The sequence below is a fragment of the Pan troglodytes genome, chromosome X (genome assembly GCF_028858775.2).
Source record: "Pan troglodytes isolate AG18354 chromosome X, NHGRI_mPanTro3-v2.0_pri, whole genome shotgun sequence".
Lineage (NCBI taxonomy): Eukaryota > Metazoa > Chordata > Mammalia > Primates > Hominidae > Pan > Pan troglodytes.
The window spans coordinates 3,181,193-3,201,686 of NC_072421.2; the positions used below are offsets into that span (position 1 = coordinate 3,181,193).

Below are 20,494 nucleotides of genomic sequence, written 5' to 3' on the forward strand. Positions count from 1 at the left end.
CATGCCATTGCACTCCAGCCTGGGCGACAGAACGAGACTCCATCTCAAAAACAGTAAAAATAAAAAAGCTGTTTTAGGAAACATCCCTTTTTTATTATTTTTTCTTTGAGGCAGGGACTTGCTTGGTTGCCTAGGCTGAAATGCAGTGGCGGGATCACAGCTCACTGCAGCCTCCACCTCCTGGGCTCAAGCAATCCTCCGACTTTAGCCTCCTGAATAGCTGGGACTACAGACACACAGCACTCCACCTGGCTAATTTTTTTTTTTTCTTTTTCTTTTTCTTTCTTTTTCTTTTTCTTTGTGTGTGTGTGTGTGTGTGTGTGTGTGTGTGTGTATGTGTGTGTGTTGGGACAGGGTTTCCCTCTGTTGCCAAGGCTGATCACAAACTCCTGGCCTTAAGTGACCCTCCTGCCTTGACCTCTCAAAGTGCTGGGATTACAGATGTGAGCCACTGAGCCCAGCCCTAGGAAACAGCCTCTTAAGCCAAGTGCAATGACTCTTGAACTCCCCAGAGCCTCTGTGCATGCTACCTCGACTTCAACTTCACAGATGTATGCAACTGCGGGATCAGGTTAGGGGCACTCACTTACCGGCAGTCCCAAAGCTCTGGAGAGTCTGTGCTGAGGGAATGGTCCATGTTAAAGCAAAGCAGAACAACCACTCTGCCTTTTGTATTTTATACTTGTTTTTTTTTTGAAACAGGGTCTCTCTGTGTCACTCAGGCTGGAATGCAGTGGTGCGATCATAGCTAACTGCAGCCTCCAGTTCCTGGGCTCAAGTGATCCTCCTGGCAGATGGGACTACAGGCGCACACCACCAAGCCCAGATAATTTTTTGTATTTTTTGTAGAGACAGGGGGTCTCACTATGTTGCCCAGACTGGTCTCCAACTCCTGGCCTCAAGCAATCCTCCCGCCTCCACCTCCCAAAGTGCTGGGTTGCACCCGGCTTGCATTTCACACGTTTAATAAACCCAATCAGCATGTTTCCTACCCCCTAGAGTGACAATGGTGCACATTAGCATGGATTTCTTATAGATCAAGACCAAAGACCTAATTACTTATCTATAGACCAATCTTGGAGAGGAAAGGCAGACTCCAAGGCTTAATTCGGGGTCTAGAACCATAGAAGGAAGGTCTCCTTGGATCTCATTTAAGCCTGAAGTAGCTCAGTCTATGACAGACACCATCAGAGGGCAGAGGCACAGGTGAACGCAGCAGTCGGAACTTTGTCAGGGCAGCAAAGGACGTCTTAGGAAATGAGGCTTGCAAAGCAGCCTTGGGTTATTGAGAAAGCTCTCTCAGGGTGGATTCTCAGGGCTCTGGGATCTTCTCTGTCTTGCAGGTACCTCTTTGTTTTTTGGGAGGAAGCAGGTAGGTCTCATGTGTCAGGGCAGTAAGGAGCAGGAACGAATGGATGAAACAAATCTACTGGGGTGGGTAGTGGCTGTGCTCTGGGGAGCCAAGAGAGAGACAGGGGGATGGTGCTGGTTTCAGACAAGATAGTTGAGCAGGAACTTGAAAGAGAAAAGGAGAGTGGATTGTGGGGACCTGAGAAGCTGCAATTCTCCCTGGGGAATCGGCCACTGCCAACGTGAGGGGTGGGGTTAGGAGCATGCGTATGGTGATAGAGAAGCCTGGGGGAGGTGCCTGGTTGATGGGGCAAGAGGAGCCATCTGGGGAGAAGGAAAAGCCTGGAGTCTCCTTCCGGGCTTGCTTAAGGACTAGGGAGGGGCCGGATATGAGATGATGTTGGAGGATTCTGAGCAGGGGATGGGCCTAGGTGGGAGGTGGGGCAGGAGGAGAGCTGGACGAGGACATGGTGAGAGGTGATGTTGGCTCATCCAGGAAGGACGGCCAGGAGGAAGCAGAGGGAAAGGGGCATGCAAAGATCCAGAGGCAGGAGCAACAGGGAACATCCAGGGAGGGAGGGAAGGGCAGGAGATTTGGAGACGGGGCACCCTGAGAGAGGGATCCAGGCAGCAGGCAGACACGACAGCCTGAGCTTCACCCCAGCTCACGGTTGGCCCTGGGAGGGCTTTGAGCAGAAGAGGGGCAAACATCAGCAATATGAGGCCACACTGCAGACGTTCTGGGCCCTGCACACGCCTCCTTGCAGGCAAGGCGGCCAGCCCACAAGGTAGTTTAATTCCTGGTGCCTGTGGGCGTCCTGCAAAGAGCCAGTTGGCGTCGGAACGCTCTTCTCCAAAACCTGTCCCAGTGCCCCCAGCGCAGACCTGGTGTGAAGGGGAACTTTGGAGAGGTCTCATTAGCAATGCCACGTGCTCTGCCCCACAGGTTACTTCAATGATGTGGACCGTGATGACGGACGCTACCCGCCCAGGCCCAGGCCGCGGCCGCCTGCAGGTAGGTGCCGAGCCTCCCCAGATGCGACACATTGAATTTGCACAGAGAGGGTGGGATGAGAGGCCTGAAGTTGGGGATGAGAGAGCTGAGGTTGGGGCAAAGTTGGTGACGAGTAGACGATAAGCTGGTGCAGGGGATGACAGAGAAGGCCCCGTGGCCGCATCAGTGGGGTTTGCGGTCTGGGCATCTGTCCGCCTCTCCAGGCTGGTGGACTGGATGGAAACAAAATGAACAGGCAGAACTGGAGGGTCCACTGAAACACTTGTGGTCATTTCTGTTTAGACTTGTATATGTGTAAGTGTGGGTGTACATGTCCAGACACACCTTTATATATCTGCATGCTTATCAATCTTCATTTGTGTGTATATAAATGTTTATGTATCTTTATATTTGTGTGTATATATGCTTTTAAATATATATAAATACATTTACATATGTAGGTATACGGTTTTTTTCATGTGTGTATATACATGCTTTTTTATATATACAGTACGTGGATACCTTTCTATGTTTTTATAGATGTATATCCTGACCTTATATATGTCCTTATATATATCTTTACATAGGTACATGTTTTATATGTGTATATATATCTTTATATTTATATGCAGATATATGCTTTTTATATATATTTATGTATTTATATGTATATCTTTTAATATATCTTTTTAAAAATATATCTTCATGTATACCTTTAAATACATATACATTTTATATACATTTTTATATTTTATGTGTATGTTATATAAATATATATCTTTACATATATAATTAAATATATGCCTTTATTTATATACATCTTTATATATGTACATATATACCTTTACATGTATGTGCTTTTATTTATATATGTATATATTTATATATACACTTTTATATATACATATGTGTATATCTTTATATGTGTGTATAAATGCCTTTATATATGTACACATATACCTTTATGTGTATATACTTTTATATGTGTTATATATGTACACACAACTTTATATATACATGTGTATATATCTTTATATAGGTATATAAATGTCTTTAAATATGTATATACATATCTTTTTTATTTATTTATTTATTTTTGAGACAGAGTCTCGCTCTGTCGCCCAGGCTGGAGAGCAGTGGCACGATTTTGGCTCACTGCAACCTCTGCCTCCCGGGTTCAAGTGATGCTCTGCCTCAGCCTCCTGAGTAGCTGGGATTACAGGCGCCTGCCAGCACGCCTGGCTAACTTTTGTATTTTTAGTAGAGACGGGGTTTCACCATTTTGGCCAGGCTGGTCCTGAACTCCTGACCTCATGATCCACCTGCCTCAGCCTCTCAAAGCGTTGGGATTACAGGCGTGAGCCACTGTACCTGGTCTATATGTATATCTTCTAATGTATCTTTATATATATCTTTAATATATCTTTATATACATGTACATTTTATATACATTTTTATATTTTATGTATATGTTATATAAATATATACATTTATACATATATAATTGTATACCTTTACTTATATATCTTTATATGTACATATATACCTATATATGCTTTTATATATGTATGTGTACATTTATATATACACTTTTATATATGCATATGTATATGTCTTTATGTGTATAAATATCTTCATAAATATGTTTATATATCTATATATAACCTTTATATATGTATAAATATCTTATATAAATATATATTTTATGTGTATATATGCATTATTTGTATAAACACATATTTGTAAATGTCTTTCCATATATATGCATATATAGCTTACATATGTTTCTATACTGTTATATATAGGTGTATACCTTTACATATGTATGCATACTGTTTTATATATGTGTATATAGGTCCCTTCATGTATATATGTATATACATTTAGGTATGTGTGTGTGTGTGTGTGTGTATATATATACACCTTTATATATGTACATTTATCTTTATACACACAGACATATATAAACACTTCTAATATAAAGTTTTCTCTAATTGGAGGTGAATGTCTATCAATAATCTTTCATATAGAAATACAAGTACAGACTATAGGAGACAGATGCATACAACATTGGGCCGAAGAGTGTGATGTTTGAGGCTTTATTTTCAAGCATGTGAGGTTTCTGGCCTGTTTAGTTCTGCAATTTTATTTTAGAAGACATAAAGGACTTGTCCCAGGTATTTTGCAAAGCTGGACCTGCATCTTTCGGACAACCAGATTGCATCCAGTCATCTTTTCTGCCGTGTTTACTTGCAATAAATAAAGAGCGCTGTCTTAGAATTTATTACAATAACAATCAGGAATAAACTAAAAATTACTAGTTATTTTTGAAAGGAGAAACTGAGAACATTTACGATTGAGACCATCTGCTGGAAGGTCCTTCTAATCCGGCGTCGGGGTGGCTGATCTCATATCAGTTTCTCGGCAGGAAGCGGGTGCGCCTGCGTGAATTTGGAGTCCCCAGGGTAAATGTTAGTCCCGTGACGGCAAAGTGTTTTGATAGCTAGAGCTCAGTGTTGGCATGAGTTTTCCCACGGGGAAGAGGAAGCTTTGGTGGGGCCACCCTTGACTCTCCCCTGCTGGTCACTCTTTGGAGCTCTCTTGGCAGTGACACGTTCACACGACTTGTTGCCATTCCCAATGAGCTGGACAGACCAACACCTGCAGGAAACCCCACGCTCGGACACCTGAACATCCCTCAACTCTACCTTCTCTGTCTAACAGGAGGTGGCGGTGGTGGCTACTCCAGTTATGGCAACTCCGACAACACGCACGGTACCCCTACATCTGGGCATGCGGTGGTGGGTGGAGGGTGGGAGGGGTCGTCTTTCTAGGGCTCCTGGTTGCACTCTGCCCTGGGCCTTCTACCTGGAGTCTTTGGTGAGTAGGGTGCTGTGTGCTGGTGCCTGTCTTCTGAGAATCTGTCTGTGCTGGGCCGTTCCGCTTCTGTTCCCCAGGAGGGTGGGTGCAGCCACACATACACACACGCATACACACATGCACACACACACACACACACACACACACCCCTTTAGGTAAAAGTAAACAGAGCAAAGAACTATACAACTAATGAGAGAGAGAGAGCATCCAACAAACTGGAAATTCTTTAGGGGCGCAGCTCGCTTACTTCAAACAGAATAGAAAACACTTTCAATGGCTGGGCGCGGTGGCTCATGCCTGTCATCCCAGCACTTTGGGAGGCTGAGGTGGGAGGATTGCTTGAGCCCAGGAGTTTGAGACCAGCCTGGACAACATGGAAAAACCCTGTCTCTACAAAAAATACATATATGTAAAAATTAGCCAGGCATGGTGGCATGTGCCTGTAGTTCCAGCTACTCAGGAGGCAGAGGTGGGAGGATCACTTGAGCCCAGGAGGTCGAGGCTTCAGTGAGCAGACAGAGATAAGATCGTGCCACTGCACTCCAGCTTGGGTGACAGACTGAGATCCTGTCTCAAAGAAAAAGAAAAGAAAAGAAAAAAGAAAAAAAGCAAGAGAACTCTTTTGGTCGGCGGTTATGCCCAGAGTGAAAGCCGTGTTCTACAGAAGCCATAAACAGGCTCTTGGCTTGGTTGAGTTTTTCTCATGGAGACCAGGGGACCTTGAAACCCTCAGATCCTCTCTGGTTTGGAAAACGACTGAAGCAAAACACACTGTAGGTTGATTTTAAACCATCATCTCCATTTTAACATTTTCCCTTTGTTAAGAGTTTTGTACACCTTCAATGAATTGAGTAACCATCTTTTCTTTTCTTTTTTTTTTTTTTTTTTGAGACAGAGTTTCACTTGTTGCCCAGGCTGGAGTGCAGTGGTGTGATCTCTGCTCACTGCAACCTTGGCCTCCCGGGTTCAAGTGATTCTCCTGCCTCAGCCTCCCAAGTAGCTGGGATTACAAGCATGTGCCACTACACCGGGCTCATTTTTGTTTTTTTAGTAGAGACAGGGTTTCACCATGTTGGTCAGATTGGTCTTGAACTCTTGACCTCAGGTGATCCATCTGCCTCAGCCTCCCAAAGTGCTGGGATTACAGGCATGAGCCACTACACCTGGCTAATTTTTGTATTTTTAGTACAGATGGGGTTTCACCATGTTGGTCAGGCTGGTCTTGAACTCCTGACCTCAGGTGATCCGCCCTCTTCAGCCTCCCATAGTGCTGGGATTACAGACGTGAGCCACCATGCCCGGCCTTGAGTAACCATCTTTTTGGTTAAAACTAATATGTGCCAAGAGCTCTGGTAATGTGGGAAGTACTTTTTTTTCTTTTTCTTTCTTTTTTTAAGATACGGTCTCATTAGGCTTTGTGAGAGCCAAGGCTGTTGGCCCCCTAAGTTTTCTCTGAATCACTGACATGAGGCAGCTTAATTAACAGGAGAAAAAGCGTATAAATTTATTGAGTGGATATACATGCAAACCTTCAGAACCAAGACTCAACCACCAATGGGATGCAAAAGCTTATAGACCATCTTTTTTAACTTTGATGTTAGGTTCAGGGGTCCTTGTGTAGGGTTGTTATATAGGTAAATTGTTTGTCACCGGGGTTTGGTGTACACATTATGTCATCACCCAGGTAATAAGCATAGTATCTGATAGGTAGTTTTTCCATCCTCACTCTCCTCCCACCCTCCGCCCTCAAGTAGGCCCTGGTGTCTGGTGTTCCCTTCTTTGTGTCCATGTTGTCAATCGAGAAAAATGACGAGACGAGTGTAAAAGATTTATTTGCCAAAGTTAAGGTTAAGGACGCGCCCCAGGAGACAGGTCTGTGGTCTTCTCCGAAGATGATTTTGAAGGCTGCAAATTTAAAGGGGAAAGGGTGGGGGAAATTGAGAAGTATATAATTTTCATGGAAGAGGGGGGTAGGGAAAAAGAGTTATTCATGCTTTTGTCTGGCTCAGTGAATCCGTGTTTTTTTACATAAGACGGCATAGACAAATGGGGCAGAGGGAAAATGCAGGGAATCTGCATGTTGCATAAGATAATCTGGACAAAATGGGGCAGGGGAGCAATCACATATGATTTGTGTCTGCTGGGCGGGGGTGACTGCAAAGCTATCGATTTGCATATTGTCATGGTGAAATCTTCACAGCTCACTAGGATTTTCCTTGTGGGCAAAATATGGGGGAGACGTGTAGCTTTTCATCTTGTAGCCATTTTATTTAGGAACCAAAAGGGGGAGGCAGGTTTGTGTGACCCAGTTCCCAGCTTGACTTTTCCCTTTGACTAAATGAGTTCAGGATCACAAAATTTAATTTCCTTTCACAATGCGTACTCCGTGTTTAGCTCCCACTTGTAAATGAGAACACATGGTATTTGGTTTTCTGTTCCTGCATTAGTTTGCTCAGGAGAATGGCCACCAGCTCGATCCGTGTTGCTGCAAAGGACATGATCTTGTTCTTTTTTATGGCTGTGTATATGGGCCACATTGTATATGGGCCACATTTCCCTTATCCAGTCTACCATTGATGGGAACCTAGGCTGATTCCATGTCTTTACTATTTGAGTTTGCTATTTGTTGTTCTTTGCAGGAAGAATGTGGGCTCAGAGCATGGCCCCAAATAGGTGACGTTGGTAAAGCAGGTTTAACGGGTGGCAAGCCAGGTGATGAGAGGCAGACAGGAAGAGGCCTGCTTAGCAAGGGGGTCCTTGTTATGCAGATGAAGGTTCCCAGGTAGCAGCGCTCAGAGACGACCATGGTAAATGTTTCTTTTCAGACCTGTAAAAGTGTCAGAGTCTCCGTTTCTCTCTCCTACATCCAGGAAAAGCTTAGAAAGGGAAGGCCTGGCTGCAACAGCAAAGATCCTCTACAGATGCCAATTTCCCCACCTCAGTCTGCTGGCCCTGGAGCGGCAATTTCAAAATAAGGCAAAGCAATATATTTTGGAGTAAAATATTTTGATGTCCGTCATCTTCGTTACCTCGGAAGCGAGTGTTGTCATCAGATCCATTTTAACAAAATGAAAGCAATGCATGACGCTCGACTGTCCACTTCAAAGGAGCAATAGCTGTGGCCCTATAGGTAGCCCATCCTCAGAACTCACTCCCTATGACACAGACAAGCTTCAGGATGGGAGGGGGCTCATGACAAAGTGCTCATTACCTGGGGTCAAGAACTGTCTACTTTTGGCCGGGCATGGTGGCCCACGCCTGTAATCCCAGCACTTTAGGAGGCCAAGGTGGGTGGATCCCTTGAGTTCAGGAGTTCAAGACCAGCCTGGGCAAAATAGTGAAACCCTGTCTCTACAAGAAAATACAAAAATTAGCTGGGCATGGAAGTGTGCGCCTGTGGTCCCAGCTACTCGGGAGGTGGAAGTGACCCTGGAAGTTTGAGGCTGCAGTGAACCGTGATAGCACCACTACCTTCCAGCCTGGGCCATGGAGTGAGACCCTGTCTCAAAAAAAAAAAAAAAAAAAAAAAGAACACTAAAAAAGAATTGACCACCTTCAACTCAACGTACTATGAGTTCCTTCCACCATCTTTCTGTAACTAGCTAAGGGGTTCCCCTTACCTACTACCTAGGTAGACCTGATTTATTAAGACGGGAATCGCAATAGAGAAAGAGTTTAATTCACACAGAGCTGACTGAACGGGAGCATGTGAAGCAGCTATGCTGTCTGGGGTACATACCTGGGGTTCATTGTTGCACGCTGAGAAAGAATTCAGGACACAGACACATGTGGTTGGGTTAAGGAGTTGAAAGTTTAATAGAAGAAAGGAGAGAGGAGAGCAGCTCCTTGCAAGAGAGAGAGGGAGAGAGAGAAAGAGAGAGAGAGAAAGAGAAGCATCTGAAAAAGTTGGGAGGTTGTGGACCGCAGCAGCTTTTATAGGCAGGCTGGAGGAGGTGGTGTCTGATTTACATAGGGCTTACAGACTGGTTCGATCAGGTATGACTTCTACATAGTGCGTGGGGAAGGCTGGTGGCCCCACCCTAATTTTGTTACGTAAATGGGCTTTCCAGTTGGTCAGTGCCATCTTGTCTGCTACTTACTGTACATGGGGCTGACAAAGAGGAGGGAAGATGAAGCTGCCATCTTGAACGTGTCTAGGCCCTAGTTCCTGCCGGCATTCACCCATGTAAGCTCCTAGCTGGCTTGTCTATGTCTGCAGCTCAACTTTATTTTTTTATTTTTTTATTTTTTTTTGAGACGGAGTCTCGCTCTGTCGCCCAGGCTGGAGTGCAGTGGCATCATCTCAGCTCACTGCAAGCTCCGCCTCCCGGGTTCACACCATTCTTCTGCCTCAGCCTCCCGAGTAGCTGGGACTACAGGCGCCCGCCACCATGCCCGGCTAATTTTTTTGTATTTTTAGTAGAGACGGGGTTTCACTGTGTTATCCAGGATGATCTCGATCTCCTGACCTCGTGATCCACCCGTCTCGGCCTCCCAAAGTGCTGGGATTACAGGCATGAGCCACCGCGCCCGGCCACAGCTCAACTTTACAGGCTGCTCTTTGTTAGAAAATGATTTGGGGCTGCTTTTCATTAAAAAGAAAAGCCTTACCAAGGACTCCCATACCCTTGCTATGTGCCTAAGTAATTAACCAATTCCTTCTTAACTCCTATATCAACTGGAGGTTTTGCTTTTTTTTCTTTAAACAGGGTTTCATTCTGTTACCCAGGCTGGACTGCAGTGGTGAAATCATAGCTCACTGCAGCCTCAACCTCTTGGGCTCAAGCGATCCTCCCGCCTCAGCCTCCTGTGTAGCTAGGACCACAGGTGTGTGCCACCACACCTGCCTAATTTTAAAAAAATTTTTGTAGAGATGGGGTCTCACTATATTGCTCAGGCTGGTCTTCAACTCCTGGCCTCAAGTGTTTCTCCGACCTCAGCCTCCCAAAGAGCTGGGATTACGGGCATGAGCCACTGCACCTAGCCAAGACTGGAGTTTTATGACTCAAATCAGCTTCCCCCAAAATTTGGACACTGGGCTTTTTAACGTGTAATTTGGCTGGTAGGAGACCCGGGCGTGGGGAGTGCTGAGTGGTTGGTTGGAGGTGGAATGACAGAGGATGGACATGGGTTCTTTTTGTTGTCTTCTGTTCTTGTGTGGGACGGTAGAGCTCGCTGAGCCGCATTACCAGTCTGGGTGGCGCCGGCTGGTGCATCTCAATGAAGGGTTTAAAAAATATCTCAACTTCAACCTTAGGTTTTACAATAGTGATGCCATCCCTAGGAGCAACTGAAGAGGTTTGGAATCTTGTGGCCTCCGGCTGCATGGCTCCTAACCTGTTAATATAATTTCTAATCTTGTGACTAATTTGTTAGTCTTTCAAAGGCAGTCTGATCCCCGGGGAAGAAGGGAGTTTGTTTCAGAAAAGGGCTGTTATCTTTGTTTGAATGTTAAGCTGGAACTTCCTCCTATGGTTATCTGAGTCTGTGTTCAGGAATGAACTAGAGCTGTTCGAGGGCTACAGGCACGATGCAGTCGGTTAGGTCAGATCTCTTTCACTGTTGTAATTTTCTCACTGTTATAATTGTTGCAAAGGCGGTTTCAATTTAACTGAAAATGTCAGGCAAAGACCAAATTTAATATTTTTACAGAAAGCCACTGGGAGTAGTTTTTTATTGTTTTATTATTTATTTATTTAGAGACAGAGTCTCACTCTGTTGCCCAGGCTGGAGTGCAGTGGTGCAATCATAGCTCACTGCAGCCTCAAACTCCTGGGCTCAAGCGATCCTCCCACCTCAGCCTCCCGAGGAGCTGGGGCTACAGGCACACACCATCATACCCAGCTAAATTTTTAAGAAATTTTTTGTAGAGATGGGGTCTCACCGTTGTAACTGCCCAATGGGTTTACCTTGCCCCCTGCCTAAACAGGGCCGATTTATCAAGACGGAGGAATTGTAATGGAGAAAGAGTAGTTCATGCAGAGCCAGCTGTGCCCGAGACCAGAGTTTTATTATTACTCAAATCAGTCTCCCCAGGCATTCAGGGTCCAGAGTTTTAAAAGATAATTTGGCGGGTAGGGGCTTGGGAAATGGGGAGGGCTGATTGGTCAGGTTGCAGAGGGAACCATAGGGGGTTGAAGTGAGGTTTTCTTGCTGTTTTCTGTTCCTGGGTGGATGGCGGAACTGGTTGAGCCAGATTACCGGGCTGGGTGGTGTCAGCTGATCCATCCAGTTCAGGGGCTGCAAAATATCTCAAACACCGTGCTTACATTTTACAATGGTGATGTTACCCCCAGGAGCAATTTGCAGAGGTTCAGACTCTTGAGCCAGAGGCTGCACGACCCCTAAACCATAATTTTTCTTTTCTTTTCTTCTTCTTTTGTGTTTTTCGAGACAGAGTATCACTCTGTTGCCCAGGCTTGAGTGCAGTGGTGTGATCTTGGCTCACTGCATCCTCTGCCTCCCTGGTTCAAGCAATTCTCCTGCCTCAGCCTCCCCAGTAACTGGGACTACAGGCACATGTCACCATGCCCGGCTAATTTTTGTATTTTTACCAGAGACGGGGTTTCACCATATTGTTCCGGCCGGTCTCGAACTCCTGACCTGAGGCGATCCACCCTCATCGGCCTCCCAAAGTGCTGGGATTATAGGCTTGAGCCACTGCGCCCAGCCCTAAACTATAATTTTTAATCTTGTAGCTAATTTGTTAGTCCTACAAAGTCCAACTGGTCCCCAGGCAAGAAGGAGGTGTTTTCAGGAAAAGGCTATGATCAGTTTTGTTTCAGAGTCAAACCATGAACTGAATTCCTTCCCAAAGTTAGTTCGGCCTATGCCCAGGAATGAACAAGGACAGCTTAAGGGTTAGAAGCAAGATAGAGTCGGTTAGGTCTGGCCTCTTTCACTGTCATCATTTCCTTAGTTACAATTTTTGCAAAGGTGGTTTCGCCACGTTGCCCAGGCTGGTCTTGAACTGGGCTCAAGCGATCCTCCTACCTTGGCCTCCATAAGTGCTGGGATCACAGGCCTGCACCACCACATCCGGCCCACCTTGGAGCGTGTTATATAAAGCGAGCCGTCCCCACACCCCTACAGCCTACGAATGAGCCTTTTCACCCCATGCACGATTCTCTGAAACTTCTCTCTGTAAGGAGCTATTCAGGACACGTTCTTTTGTTCTCTGGCATACTCATCAGGTAGAAAGAAGTGATTCAGCAAGCGGCTCCCCTGAGAGCCCTGATCGTTTCCTGTTTTCCTGTGAAGTTAGTCTCGGGAGGTCTGCGCTGTGCCATTTTTGGGGGACCATTATCTGGCTCCCGAATGGATCAAAGCTTACTGGTCAGGGTGCTGCTGTATCCCTGGGGCAAAACTGCCAGAAAATAGCAGATAGCCCTGTGGTCCTTGGCAGGGCCAGGGCCCGGTGGAAGCAGCAGCTGGGCCAAGAGCATCAGGCGTGCATGAGGCACAGCCCAGTTTTGGGAGCATGACGCTTGTTTTCGAGGATGCCTCTGCTTCCCTTCCTGCCTGGACCCCTGCTCTCCAGCCCCGGCAGAGCGAGGCTGTGAGTCAGCGCTCGGATTAGCATCAGCATGGAGGTGCCGGCTGGGATGCAAGCCGCCGCCATGGGATGAGTCACGCGGCTTCTCCCCGAATCCCCAAAGGAGGCAGAGCGTGTTAGGCTTGTTCTGGCTTCACGCAGAGCACTGAGGGGTGAGGGCTGACCTTGGCTGGCCGCGGAGGGAAGCCCAAAGTCTGGCCTCCCTGCGGAGACTGGGGAGAAAATGTTGCGCTCGTCGTTTTTAAATACTGGTGGACAAGTTTCTCTAATACCCAGTGTTTTAGTCTGCTAAGGCTGCCATTGTAAATTACAAGAGTCAGGAGGGCTGAAGCAAAAGGGATTTCTTCTCCCACAGTCCTGGAGGCTGGAAGTCTGAGATCAAGGTGTGAGCAGGGCTGGTTCCTCCTGAAGCCTCTCTCCTTGGCTCGTCGACATCATCATCTCCCTGTGTCCTCACAGGGTCGTCCCTCTGTGTGTGTGTCTGTGTCCTCATCTCCTCTTATAAGGTCTGTAGTCCTATTGGATTAGGGCCCACCCTAGTGATCTCGTTTTATTTTAATCACCTCTCTAAAGACGTTGTGTTCCAATACAGTCACAGTCTGATGCCCTGGAGGTTAGGACTGCGACCTGTGAATTTGGAGGGGGATATAGTTCAGCCCATAGAACCCACTATCCACATAAGTCATTCCACTTCAAAATCAGCACAAAGCATTAGTTTTAAAAATCTCGAATCTGTATTTTTAAAAATTGCTCTTAACACATTAGAAAAATATAGAAAAACTTTTTTTGTTGTTTTTCTGAGACAAAATCTCCCTCTGTAGCCCAGCCTGGAGTGCAGGGACGTGATCATAGATCATTGCAGCCTCCACCTCCTGGGCTCAAGCAATCTTTTGCCTCAGTCTCCCGAGTAGTAGCTGAGACTACAGGTGCACATCACCACACCCAGCTATTTTTTTTTTTTTTTTTTTAAGTAGAAACGGGGTCTCACTATGTTTCTCAGGCTGGGCTCCAAATGAGCTCAAGTGGTCTTACCGCCTTGGCCTCCCAAAGTGGTAGGATTACAGGTGGGAGCCACCACACCCAACCTGGAGGAACTCTTTTTTTTTTAAATTTTAAATAAATTACTATTTATGGCCTGCGTTTTCATCCTATTCTCTTTTTTTTTAACCAACATTTGCTGGCATTTTTTTTTATGCCGAAGAAAACACCTTTGCCCATCTATGTCAGGCCTCCAGACCCTCAGGGATGTACATCTAATGCACCTTCAGCCACCAGTGTAAACAGTAAACAGGGGCCAGATGGCGCCTGTGCACCTTCCCTGGCCTTGGGAGAGCATTGGAATCTCTGCAGCTTTTAAGAGCATCTTGCTTCAGGTTTGCTGACCTGCTTGCTTCTGTAAGATCATGCAGACTTCCTGAGCAATATCTAGCATTTCATGGTCTCTTTTCTATCCTGCAGGAAGAGGGGGCTATAGACCCAACTCTCGTTATGGAAATACTTATGGTAAAGGAATTATGTCTTACAGAATATGTGAGGCAAAACTGTCCATTTGCAAATAACTAACACACTGTCTGCACTGATGGGAAGCTGAGGCTTTCATCCAGTGCACAACTAACTGGCCGTTTGAGTCTCTCATTTGCATTTTCCTTGGTCATCCATGCTGGGGGGAGATGTTGTGCATGCCCTGAGGACTTCATTTCTTCAAAGGAACTATGGCCCACTTACAGGTGTTACTGGCTGCATGTGTGTGCACATGTGTGTGTGTATACATATGTGTTCACACACAGGTATGCTTGTATTGTGTGTGCATGCATGTGTACATGTGCATGTGGATTTTTGTAATCATGTGCATAAGTGCATGTGGATTTCATGTGCATGTGTGCAAGTGTCTGTGTGCACACATGTGGATTGAGCACATGCATGTTTGTGTATGTGCACAGATGTGTTGGCATGTACTTGTGGATTTTGCATGTGTGCATGTTTGTGCTTGGGTTGCATGTGCATTGCATGTTTCCCATGTGTGTCCATTCACATGCATACATTTAGGGGTGTGCAAGCACATGTATGCATGTGGATAGATGCAGGAGTGTGCACCTGGGTGTGCTCGTGTGGTATGTGCATACTGCACGAATATATCATGTGCATCTGTGCATGTGGATTGTGTGTATACATGCGTGTGTACAGGTATGCACATACACACATGAATGTGTTTGTGTGTGCATATTTGTGTGTACATGCATGTGTTTATGCATACAGGTGTTAACGTGCGCACATCGGTGTGTGTGCACACGTGTACATGTGTATGTTTAGGCGAATTGTGCTTTATATGTGCTTTTGTTGCCTGTGTGTGTGGTATGTGCATGTGTGTGTATGTGGGGATGTGTGGGATGTGCATGTGTGTGGATGTGCACATTGAGTGCATTGTGCTTCTGTGTTGCATTTGTATTTACATGTTGCACATGTGTGTAAATGCATGTGTGTGTGCACGTGTGTATGCATGCTTGTCTGCCTTGTGTTGCACGTTTGTTGCATGCTGCATGTGTGTATGCATGTGCACACACATTTGTGCATGTCAGTGTGTGTTGCATGTGCTTGTGTATGAATGGCGTGTGTGTGCATGTGTGTCCATGGGGTTGTCAGCCTGTGCGTGTTTTGCATGCACATGTATGTAGACTCTCCAATCCTGAAATTAAAGCTGCATCTCCCTCTCCCTGGTATTATCCCCATTCTGCTAATGACCATTAGACATGGCATACACATTCACATTCCTCCTCCTTATGCTGCTTGGCTGTCCCCCTCCCCCCACAAGAATGTAAATTCCCTGAAAACAGGGATCTGTGTGCTGTGTTCACAGTCGCATCCTCAACAGTGCCCGGCAATATAAGGCCCTCCATAAGCTCTGCTGAATAAACACGAACATCCTTTTCCGCTTACAGGTGGAGATCACCATTCAACGTATGGCAATCCAGAAGGTAACTGATTGACTCACCCGGTCCCAACCTTTAATAAGAGCACACTCTCCTAGATCAGTGCTGGGAGGAGCTGTGTGGGCTTCTGTTTCCCAACCTCATGACTTTCATGGAGCACTCATACTTTGTATGTATATAAAGTAGCTTCTGAATAAAAATATCTGACCTTCAGCACAGGACCAATCAGAGTTCAGAGAAAGGAGAGGCAAGCATTGGTTTTCACTGCAGAAGATGCCCCTTAGCTCTCAAAGCAAGGCTGTGAATGAGTGCTGAGACTATTACATTTCTCCCAGTACCACCATTACTCCCCTTTCTTTGACCAGCACTAACTTGAAACCCAAGAAGGACAGGAGAAAGGAAGTTATGAACACTCTGCCCAAAGAAGCCATCAGAGTGCACTGTCAATCCCGTCTCAGGTCAAAGGAGGGAGAACTTGAAGCCCACAAGGCTGACTTTGTGTCCTGTATTGTTGGGAGAACAGGTTCCCCATTCCCTAAGGGTCATATTCTTAGAGATTTGGGCTGACACCTGCTTGAGTTTAAGTTGAGAGTAAACGCACCCAACCCCAAGGCTCTTGTGAGTTTTCAGTTATGGGGGAGGAGAAAGTGATTGAAGGTGACCCCTACCTTTCAATGATCATGCAGAGTACTAGTATCAATATTTGTGGGGTATGTTGGCATCCTTAGAAAAATTTATGGTTTCACCTTTTTCCCTCTGTGGTGTAAAGTGAGGTCCAGAGATGGAAAGGGCAAGGCAAATAAACAAGTAATTGCAGTCAAATCTGATGAATAATTTCCTGGAACATATGGGATCCTGTAGCAAGGCAGAAGGGATACTCCTAGACTAGGTTAGGTGAGGGAGGTAGGGTTTCCTGGAGAGAACAATATCCAAGCCAATCCCCCAAAATATGGGTGGGAGGTGCCCAGGAGAAGAGTGAGGTGTCAGGGAAGATGGTGCACTAGGTAGAGCTGGATACACACGTGGGGACACCGGAAATTGCGTAGCCAGGATGTGGAATGCAACGGGAACCAGGGAAGGATGCAATGGTGACCAGGAAAGACCTCCAGGTTAGCAGAGGTGGAGTCTGCACTTCATAGAACCTTCATGGGAAGGAGCCTGCCCCTGTTGATATGTAGGTGAAGAATGGACCTGAGGGGGCTCACTAAGACCCAGGGAGACACCCTTTCAGACCAGTTCAGTACTCCCTGGAAATGATGACAGGCTGAATTAAAGCCTGGGCAAAGGAGGCAAAGAGAAGCAGTCAGCTTGGATGACCACTTGGTAATGACAATTGATTGTACTTGATTGATTTGTAAGAGATGAGAGAGAGGAAAAGGTATGGATCAGTCAGCTATGCTGTGTCACAAAAAACCCCAAAACTTAGTAGCTGGAAATAACAACCATTTATTATGTTCGTGATTATGTGAGTCAGCAATTTGGGCTGACACCATTCTAGTGGTCCTCCTGGTGTCTTCTGAACTCCCTCTCTTGTGTGCAGTCAACTGTAGGTGTGGCCAGCGCTTTGACCATGTTTCCTGGGTCTTCTTATGTATCTGGGACTTTAGGTGGAATGGCTCATCTCAGCTTCATGTGGGCTCTCACATCCCTCCAGGAAGCCAGGCCAGGCTTCATCACATGGTGACCAGACAGGGTACCAAGAGCATGAAGAGAAGCGTGCCTGGGCTTAGAGCCACCATGCCTTCACTTGTGTGACATTCTGTTGGCTAAAGCCTGGATTTTCAGAATGAAGATGCAGCTCCACCTCTGGATGGGGAACACTGTGAAATCATACTGTGGAGCGTGTTCATGTAGGGAGGGGAAGAATAGAGGGCTGTCTCTCCCAGGAGGCAGGGTGTGGCGGGTGGCAGCATCAGCCGTAGAGCAGGTTCTTGCGTTCAGTGACAACACTCTTCCCCCCAGCATGGCAGCCTCATTCGTGGAGCAGTCTTGTGTCCCTCACCTATGCCATGCCACGTATTGGCCCAGGTGTTCAACCCTGTCTGAAGAAAGCCATGCATGGAAAGGGTGGCTATTTCAAATGGAAACGGTGATTTCTTCCTTTTTTCCCTTTGGAAGTGTTGATTTTTGTCACATCAAGCTCCTTCTTGTTCTTTGTGCAGGAGTGCCAAAGCTCTGGAGCAATTTGCCATCGAGGCATTGAGGATGCTTGTGTCTAGTGTGTGCTTGGGTCTAGAGTTCCAGCATGCCTTTGAAAGCAAGCCTATCTGGCAGTTTTTAGTGGAACAATATTTTTGCATGAGTGGGCATTCTACATCTAAAAAGGCACAAAATAGTTTTGACATGTGCCTGTCATCCCAACTACTCAGGAGGCTGAGGCAGGAGGATCACTTGAGCCCAGGAGTTCAGGACCAGCTTAGGCGGCATAGTGAGACCCCATCTCTAAAAAAATAAATCAGGCCAGGCGCGGTGGCTCCCCTCTGTAATCCCAAAACTTTGGGAGGCTGAGGCGAGTGGATCACCTGAGGTCAAGAGTTCGAGACCAGCCTGGCCAACATGGTGAAACCCCATCTCTACTAAAAATGCAAAAATTAGTTGGGCATGGTGGCGTACACCTGTAGTCCCAGCTATTCGGGAGGCTGAGGCAGGAGAATCGCTTGAACCCGGGAGAAGGAGGTTGCAGTGAACTGAGATCACGCCACTGTATTCCAGACTGGGCGACAGAGCAACATTCCGTCTCAAAAAATAATAAGAAATAAATAAATAAATAAAATTAATTAAAAGGCATACATGAATTGACTTCAACAAACAAACAAAAATGCCAAGTGCCTCGTCTGTGCAAATCCTGGCCTTGGATGTCTTCAGTGGTAAAATGTGGTTGACAAGCTTGGCTCTTTGTGAAAACAGAATTACTTCCTAAGGTTTTTTTTTCTTTTTTTTAAATTAAGTTTCTCTCTTTTTTCTGTGAATACAAGGGTGGGAAGGGATGTGATGGAGAAGTTACTAGATAGATGCAAAAGTTATTGCAGTTTTTGTCATTACTTTCAATGGCAAAAACCGCAATAACTTTTGGACCAACCTAATATTTAAGCAGTTTTCCTGCAGCCATGTTTTTTTCTCAGATGAGCTTGCTTTTTCTCCACTCCTGTAGGCAACATGGTAGCAAAAATCGTGTCTCCCATCGTATCCGTGGTGGTGGTGACACTGCTGGGAGCAGCAGCCAGTTATTTCAAACTAAACAATAGGAGAAATTGTTTCAGGACCCATGGTAAGTTTGGCTCTAAACATTGTTTTGCTTGTTACTAAGCCTGATTTAAAAAAAAAAAATTACTTTCAGATGTCTGTCACTAGCAAGGTTATTTCTGGTTAAGTTCAATATACATAACTTGCCTAATAATGTGATTTTTTTAAAATTTATTTTTATTCTTTTTGAGACAGAGTTACACTGTGTTGCTGAGGCTGGACTGCAACCTCTACCTCCCGGGTTCAAGAGATTCTCTTGCCTCAGCCTCCCGAACAGCGGGACTACAGGCATGCACCACCACGCCTGGCTAATTTTTGTATTTTTAGTAGAGATGGGGTTTCACCATGTTGGCCAGGCTGGTCTTGAACTCCTGACCTCGAGTGATCTGCCCGCCTTGGCCTCCCAAAGTTCTGAGATTACAGGCGTGAGCCACCGTGCCTGGCCAACAATTGGGTTTTCATGGTCAGGTGTGAGCTGTACCTTCCTCTAAACCTTGTTACAATGAGGCTGGCACGTTATCTGTCTAATGTAAAAGAGAGGGAGAAAAAAAGCAAAGAAAAAGAAACAAAAACATTACCAACCTACATTGCAAGACTATAAGCATGACGGTTGGTTTAACTAGCCAAATATAGTTCTGTTCTGTTTTGTATTCAGTGAAATTGTCGTCACAGGTGGGTCAGGAAAAACATCTGGGTTGAATGTGAATGTTTTGCACAGAAGCCCACCCGCAAAGAAAACTCCCGAAACACTCAATTATAAGCCTCTCTGAAATTCCGAAGGTGCGCTCAGACCGTAGGGGAGAAGAAAGATCTGCTGTGGCTTCCTGGTTCAATGCCGGCTCCACACTCCCGGGTTTGAAGAATCACTTGGGATTTGAGAGCAGGGGATGCCCTAAAGAAATCTCTGAAACAACAGTCAGGGATTGTTTTATAGCCTAAAGAGTGACTCAGATCTTTAACTGGGTGTCTCTGGAGGCTTGGTTTAAACCTCAGGCCACCCACGTCAGAATCTGTCTGGAGTTTGCCCAGGGCCCTCTAACTCATACCTTCTTTGTGTCCGCGAAGGAAACCAGAAAGGGGTGCCCATTCCTACGGTGTTTGCTTTAGGATTTGCATTTGGCCTCAAAAATCCTAAAACCTTCCCATGCGCTCCCTCTGCTGGTGAATGGGCAGTATCAACCGTTAGCTAATGAACCTCCGTTGGGGGTGAGCCTCCGTCTACATTACGCCCCGTCCTGAAATTTTAGGAGGAAACTGAGTTACTGAAAAACTGCCTTATTTTCCTGGCAACCTGAGAGCAGATTCTTGGGTTCAGTGACAACACTCTTTCACCCAACATGGCAGCCATCATTAACGAACACCACGTGTTAACTTCAGTAGCCTTCGTGGCAGTGATTTGTAAGCCTTTGTTAACCAAGGGCTGAAACTGAGTAAGCAGAGAGAGGCACCCATCTCCACAAGCACAAAATGTAAGGGCGGGGTACAGGGGTCCCCCACAAACTCAATAATCAAGGCAAATATATTTTAGTGCAATATTTTAAAAGG

The 20,494-nt window shown here is 45.9% G+C and overlaps 1 protein-coding gene across 6 annotated transcripts in view; it reads left to right on the forward strand.

The window, feature by feature from the left end:
- The window catches only part of XG (Xg glycoprotein), a 65,398-nt gene that overhangs the window by 41,393 nt on the left and 3,511 nt on the right, over positions 1–20,494 (forward strand). For 2 of the 6 annotated variants that reach the window (XM_054677126.2, XM_024353041.3), the window contains exons 6-10: positions 2,297–2,365; positions 5,069–5,119; positions 14,238–14,282; positions 15,716–15,751; positions 18,858–18,974. In XM_054677126.2, coding sequence (XP_054533101.1) covers positions 2,297–2,365; positions 5,069–5,119; positions 14,238–14,282; positions 15,716–15,751; positions 18,858–18,974 — 318 coding nt within the window. The remainder of the gene's footprint in view (positions 1–2,296; positions 2,366–5,068; positions 5,120–14,237; positions 14,283–15,715; positions 15,752–18,857; positions 18,975–20,494) is intronic. The other 4 variants (XM_016943459.4, XM_016943460.4, XM_054677127.2 and 1 more) reach the window with 2 other exon arrangements.